This window comes from Diachasma alloeum, unplaced genomic scaffold (assembly GCF_001412515.2).
Source record: "Diachasma alloeum isolate Michigan unplaced genomic scaffold, Dall2.0 Dall_scaffold_01066, whole genome shotgun sequence".
NCBI lineage: Eukaryota > Metazoa > Arthropoda > Insecta > Hymenoptera > Braconidae > Diachasma > Diachasma alloeum.
The window spans coordinates 164,422-172,039 of NW_021681177.1; the positions used below are offsets into that span (position 1 = coordinate 164,422).

A 7,618-nucleotide genomic window follows, 5' to 3' on the forward strand; every position below is an offset into this window, starting at 1 on the left:
TCTCTCCACGAGTCCGTTAGCCTGGGGATGAATTGGCGTAGTNGATATTGATTTGATACGCAGTTGCGCTCGATACAACGGATGCCGATCAACTGCTAACGGCTCCTGTGCGATAGGACGCCGTGATAGAATAATTCGGTAGAGGCGCGAAATGTAATCCTCTATTATTGTGTTGGTATATCCGTGAGGACAGCAACGAAATATTAAATGCCTGAGCGTGACGTCAGACTGTCTCCTCAGCTAGGATGTAGCGAGCCGCTACATGTCTCCCCTGCTGAGAGAAAAACGTAGTTTTTTAGAGAACTGAAACAAAAAAACAGAACAATTAAATTTGCTCAACGACAGGATAGCGTGGAAATTCTCTGCTGTCTCCCGGGTGTCGTGATGCTCGAGTCCGGAGGTTGCCTGGGGTCGTAAGTTCGTGTTTCCAATCGGTCGTTAAAAGTGACCTTCCTGGGCTGGCCAGAGGTTCCTACTGCCGTGGCTGCTGTTGCTTGCTGTCGTTGCCGCTGTTGATGTCGTGGACAAGCTTCTGCAGGAAGCTGCCGAACCTGTTCCATGTCCTCGGGAAGAATGAACGCAGGTTTGAGGCGGTCGATAGAGATAGGAACGTCTTGAAGATAGTTGCCTCTCCCTAGTGACCTACAGTGGACAACAAAATGTCTATCGTGCCTGCTGACGACGCGATATGGTTCAGAGTATGGAGCTGCGATATTCGGTCCTCCAGTCTCTGTCCTGATGAAAACATGCGTGCAATCGGCAAGGCTCTTGTGGACGATAGTTGGCTTGGTTCCGTGACGAGACATCTCAGTGGGTGCTACCGCCGCGAAATGTCTACAGAGATCCCTCAAAACTTCCGGAGCTGCTCGATCGTTCGTTGGTGTAAACAATTCACCTGGGAGCCGAATTGCTTCTCCGTAGGTGAGCTCAGCAGGTGTGCGTTCAGCATCAGGTTTCCAAGCGGTGCGGAGTCCTAACAAAACCAACGGCAAAACATCATACCAGCTATCGCCGTGGCAGCGAAGTGCAGCTTTTAACTGGCGATGCAGTCTCTCCACGAGTCCGTTAGCCTGGGGATCAATTGGCGTAGTAAGCTTGCGTCGAATTCCCAACATCTCTGTCAGACGTCGGTAAATATCCGCGATAAACTGGCCTCCTCTGTTTGACGTGATCCTGAGAGGTACTCCAAACCTCGCGATCCAGTGATAGAGAAGTGCACGAACTACTGTTTCTGTCCTGATGTCCGGTAGTGGCACCACCTCTGGATACCATGTAAACCTGTCTATAATTGTGAGATAGTCCTTGAACCCTTTCGACAACGGTAAAGTAACCAAGTTGACATGAATATGCTCAAACCTTTGGGACGGTAAAGCAAGCTCAGCAAGAGGTGCTGCTTCATGCTTCGATACTTTATTTTTCTGACACGACAGGCAATGACGAGTCCAATCCAAACAGTCCTTACTCATACCTGGCCAAACGAAACGATCGGCGATAAGCTTCCGAGTTCCTTTTCCTCCGGGGTGCGCGAGCGAATGCATGGAGAGAAAAACTTGCCTCAAATCGCTTCTAACTCTCGATCGTAAGTCGCATGATGACGTTCGGAGAGAGCAAGCTTCTTGCTGAAGAAGGCGAGTGGCTGCCAACCATCCTGATGTCGTTGTTGAAGGACAGCGCCAATTGCGTGATCCGATGCGTCGGTGATCACAGCCCACTCAGCGTGCACGTTCGGATGTGACAGATGAGTGGCTTCAGCCAGTGCCCTTTTGCTTGCATCGAAAGCAGCCTCCATCTCCGGTGTCCAATCCACCGGATGCTTTCCTTTAACGGCAGGTCCCCTGTGTGCTGCGTTGAGAGGAGCGAGAATTTCTGCAGCCCCTTTCATAAACTTTCTGTAAAAATTGAGAGCACCAAGAAATCTGCGAAGAGACTTAACGTTAGAAGGCTTTTGGATATTCAAGAATCGCTCTTACCCGGTCCGCAGGGGGCTTGATCCCCTGTGCGTTGATGGTATGCCCAAGGAAAATCACCTCCGGTTTGCCAAGGACAGACTTCGCTACATTTACCACCAGACCGAAATCCTCCAAACGTTGGAACAGTTGCCTCAGATGATCTAAATGTTGCTCAGGTGTCTCAGAGGCGACGAGAATATCGTCGATATACGGAAATAGAAACGGCAGATCCCTTGTGACTTCATCGATTAAACGGTGAAACGTCTGAGGAGCGTTGCGGAGCCCGAAAGTCATGAACGGGAACTCGAACAGCCCAAAAGGAGTTATTATGGCCATTTTCTGGATGTCTTCAGCTGCTACCGGAACTTGATTAAACGCCTTCACGAGATCGATAGTCGAAAATATCGTGGATCCGTAAAGATTTGCGGCGAAATCCTCAAGGTAGCGAACGGGATACTTGTCCGGGATCGTCCGATCATTCAGACCCCGGTAATCACCACACGGTCTCCATTCTCCGTTTTTCTTAGGAGCCAAATGAAGAGGCGAAGACCATGGTCCCTGACCGCGCCTAGCGATGCCGAGCTTCTGCATATTCGAAAACTCAGCCTTTGCTATAGCGAGCTTATTTGGTAGCAAACGTCTTGGTCTGGCCGATACTGGTGGGCCGGGAGTAGTCCTAATGTGGTGTTGCGTCATATGCTTGGTGTTTCGAAGGAGTCCCTCCGGCTTCGTTATCGCAGGGAACTTCTTCAGTAGGGCTACGTAAGATGAATCCTCTTCAATCGTCTGGAGTCTGACTGAGAACGACTCGAATTTAACCAGCTGTCCATCTGTTGAGAGACCAGTGGCGCTATCAATAAGTCGTTGATTCTTGAGGTCAGGCAGAAGACCGTAATGATGCAACAGGTCAGCGCCAGTAATGTACCTCGAAACGTCAGCTTCAACAAAACGCCACTTGATTTCCTTGCATAGGCCAAGATCGAGCAGGATCGGAATGTAGCCATAAGTATTAATCAGAGTGTTGTTGGCTGCGAACAGCTGATAACCAGACGCATCCTTTTTCCGAGAGTGCATCCGGCGAGGACACACTGAAACGTCGGAACCGGTATCCACTAGGTACTGTGCCTTGGTGGACCTATCGGTGACAAAGAGGCGACGGGATGTTAATAAAGAGCTGCGTTCCGTCGCTAACGACTCTCCCTGGAGTTTCCCTGGTACTGACAACCCAGATGGCACTTTCGTGCCCTGTCACCAAATCTGAAATGGTACCAGCAAGCGTTAGAGTTGTTTAATACCTTTCGAGAATTGGAGCGTCTGCGAGAATTGTTGCGACCATTGGGTGGCCCTCTTGAGCGAGAACGCGACTCACGCAGCTGCATCGCAGCTACTGTAGCCTTCAAACTCTCTAGCTCATCACGAAGCGCAGAGTTGACCACATTACCCGACGAGGCCGAAATAGCTACAGTCTGATGAGGTTGAAAGACCTCATGGACCCTATCAGCCAGTTTCGCCAGGTTCTCCAACGAAGCGTCATCCTGGGCAGCAAGCGTCGCTCTAGTCTGCTCCGGAAGGTGAGACNTTGCTCCGGAAGGTGAGACAGCCAGCGTGTTTTTAAGACCTCCTCATCGATACCTGGAACCAGAGCCTTTAAATGCCTAAGATGCTTCGAGGGTGTACGATCTCCAAGATTCTCATTGTCCAGCAGTCGTAATAAATTCATTGACCTTGATGTGGTAAAACATCGAATTAATTCATTCTTCAATGTTTGGAACGGGGTATTAACTGGTCTAGCAATAATGAGATCCTCGACCTCCGCTGCATAGACCGTATCAATTAGCGGAACAGTTTTATTATACTTATCGATCTCCGCCACTATTCCAAGATCGGTAAACTGGGTCTCCAGTTGAGCAAACCACAGCTGAGGTTTATCAGGGTTGAATGGCCTTGCAACGAGCTTAGGTTGCATCACGGCTGCAGCTGCTAAAAATGCGTTGTCTGTGGNGCCACTATTCCAAGATCGGTAAACTGGGTCTCCAGTTGAGCAAACCACAGCTGAGGTTTATCAGGGTTGAATGGCCTTGCAACGAGCTTAGGTTGCCTCACGGCTGCAGCTGCTAAAAATGCGTTGTCTGTGGGGAGCTCCTGGACACCCGGCATCACGTACCACGAAAATCACTTGACAATTATTTACCGAAAAATCGCGGTAATCGATAAATTAAAAAAAAAATAGCACGTGTCGTCACTCTTGCGAAGTCGTTAAAGTCTTCACATACACCAGCACAGCATCTATAGGGTGCTCAGCAATGTGCCAGCGAGATAGAGAGAGACGGACGACCAACCCTCAAGTATCCCCACTTGTTCACTCACTTGCCGCGAGAGAAAACGCGGGAGAACAGGTAGAGCGGAGAATAAGGTGCGAAAATCACCGAGGGTGAACGCAATTACCCGAAGGGGTGTGCGCGCGCGTTGTGGGCGGGGCGTATAACGATGAGGAAGACGCCGAGAATCGATTTTCCACCGACTCCACGACGCTAAATCGAGACCCCCCACGACGCCATATTGGGCATTGAAAAATAAAGTCACATGCGAAAAATGTTATCCGTTAATTTGCAAGTTTAGATTAATTTTATGCACTCGCGACGACAGCCGCTGCCTGGGAAAAATGCTCGCGACGTTAACCACCGGCAACAGGGTGAAATAAACGCGCGAGATATGAGGAAAAAAAATTCGTTGTAAAGGCACGCGCACTCGCGAGGCACTTGTTGCACTGCCGCACTCCCTTTGAATTAATTAATTAAACGCGAAAATCACGTCGGGGTCACCAATGTAGGACTTGTGATGGTCGGGAGTAACAAATCACTACTAAACGAATAAACAATTTAATAACATATTTATTCGCCGAAGCGTCAGTCTCAACAAGTACAATGGATATTGATTTGATACGCAGTTGCGCTCGATACAACGGATGCCGATCAACTGCCAACGGCTCCTGTGCGATAGGACGCCGTGATAGAATAATTCGGTAGAGGCGCGAAATGTAATCCTCTATTATTGTGTTGGTATATCCGTGAGAGGACAGCAACGAAATATTAAATGCCTGAGGGTGACGTCAGACAGTCTCCTCAGCTAGGATGTAGCGAGGCGCTACAGTATGACTTTTCCCACTCTTTTGATTTTTATGGGGAAGTAGTTCATTCGGTTTTTGGGGTCTTAATTAATCGGTTTTCAATCGTTCTTTCGCGCTCGAATCTTAGCATTGAGTAACTGGGGCATGCTGAGTGTGCCATTTCATCACTTTTGAACTCGACTCCAGTGCCTTTGGAATTTTTAATTGAGTTCAAGTGATGAAATGTACTCAATTTAGCTTACAATTGTGGGTTTGGTTCTTAATTACATCAAGTTATAATGTAACTTATAGTTATGATCCTATATAAAATCTATTCTAGTCTTAAATTTCTAGTATAAAATTTTTGGATATTACAGCCCCCGCTCATAATTGTTTCCGATTGCATTTTGGAAGCAATTTTGAAGAGTTGGAGTTTTAAATTTTATGTGTAGTATGGATAGAGTTATTTTGTTTGATAACCGTGCACCGGGCGGTGGCCGTGAGCGGCTGGGTGCTGACAGTGGCACTCTTGGGAGTTCGGATTGCATTGCATTTCCGATTCACCTGTCAGTTTCCCGCGTTCGCTTGGTGACTGTTGAAGTGTTTTTACTTGTGTGTGTGTCCCAGGGATTTTATTGCGGTAAGTATTTTGGAATATTTCTTTCTGCTATTTTGTTTTTGACACGGGTGTGGTGATTTACTCGCTTGGGTAATTATTCGGGGTTTTATTTTATCTGTTGGGTTACCGCTTGTTCTCTTGTTAATTTTTTTTTTATATTTTAATTTTGTTTTGTTTATTTTATTTGTCGGATTTTCTGATCGGTTTTGATTTTGAAGTTACTATGGTGGGTTGTGAGGCGGGTGTAGTGAGAGGCTTGTGCCTGTGCGAATGTCACACAAAGAGGAATGGCCGATTGAAACCATCCACGCTCTTATACATAGGAGGTGTATTCTTCTCCATTCCTCTTTGTGCGACATTCCCACCAGGAGGAGTGGAGGATAAGTTCGGCATGTTCTTCACGGTTAAGCGCCGGGGGGGGGGGGTAGCTATATTATTCGTTTACTTATGTTTATGGATTATTTTTGTTATTATTTGTTTGCTCATTCATTTATATAGATATAAATAAATAAACAGATATATATATACTTATATATATATAAAAATATATATATATAATTTTTTTTTTTTTCATATTTTTTTTTGTGTTCTAGTAGTAACAATTTTGTATATGGGGCATTCCATGCCAACTGAACCAGCGTTAAACCTTGACCATCTCAAATCTATTTCACGTTTTTTTTTCATGATTCTACTCGGTGAAAAACGCGTCTGGATTTTTTTTTAGATTTTTCCATCACACTGTTCATTTTTTATGAATTTTTAAATTTGATAATTTGATAAATTTGATCATGCAACGGCCGTATAAATAAATAAAAATACCGACTATTTTCAGATGACGATTTTTCCCCAGATATTAGTGGCCATTGCGAACAAAATTCCGACTGAAAAGATCAATTAAATTCATCTATTTGCAATATATTTTTTTTCCACCCAATTTAATTATGCATAACGATAATCTGTATCAGTCTATTCATCGAACCTAGTTCCTGGTACATGAGGTTAAAATTGCAGGTTTTAATAATTAAATTTGCAGGAGATATGCTAAGTTTTTCATGAAAAACCGCGAAAATACACAAGAAATAGTTGTACAAGCAATATTGGTGATGACTTATTTCATTTAACTATCAAATTCACTGGTAAACATTCTATTTTACCAAATTCATCATGTATTTCGATGTAATTCACGAGTGTGCCCCTTTCTCCAGAAACAGATAGCTACTAGTACCGACTGAGTACAGCAGATTTCAGAAATTCTTCCCTATACTAGGAATCATACAAAGGGGGTCTTTTCAGATTATTACTGGTTTCTCAAAATGGTTATTTTACATCAACATACATAAAATATCCACTATTCAATTCGGAGATCAACCTAATTTAGTCGTGAAAAAATGCTCATAAGACTAAGAAATACTAGGATAATTAAATTCTTTTCGTCTTTTTCAGAATACTAGAATACGTTCTTTCCTGAGAATAGGAGAAACGTTTCACCACCAGACGGCCATTAACATCAGGAATAACGCAATGAATTTTCTGCGTTCCCTGGATGGCTTTTCCATGTATGAAACGACTTTTCAGAAATTCTTTTGCTTCTTCATAATTTTCTTGGGAAGAATACTTGACAATTATATTTGGAAGGTGATTTGGTTGTGATGCCCAATCGAATAATTGTTGAGGGGTTGTTATCTGACGATCAGGTGGAAGTTGGAGACTTGCTCGTGCGGCTTCTCTCTTGAAAGTTCCTCCAACTCCATCGCAAGGTCCTTTACGTGAGCAGTAGGAAAACAATGATGTACGGCATCAATTCCATAATCATGCTTGTGGTAATATAACTTTAAAAAATATTTCCAGTTTTTAAACTGCTGAGGTGCTCCATCTGAGAAATAATGGACTTTCGAGGCATCTTTGTTGATTGTCTTGATGAAATCTATGATAATTTTTGAATGT

General features: G+C 44.6%; 1 protein-coding gene across 1 annotated transcript; it reads right to left on the bottom strand.

Moving 5' to 3' along the window:
- Window positions 1–335: 335 nt before the first annotated feature.
- LOC107045763 lies at window positions 336–1,466 on the bottom strand. Its single transcript, XM_015268123.1, has one exon. The coding sequence runs from the start codon at window positions 1,464–1,466 to the stop codon at window positions 336–338; it is 1,131 nt and encodes a 376-aa protein (XP_015123609.1).
- Between the last annotated feature and the right edge of the window lie 6,152 nt (window positions 1,467–7,618).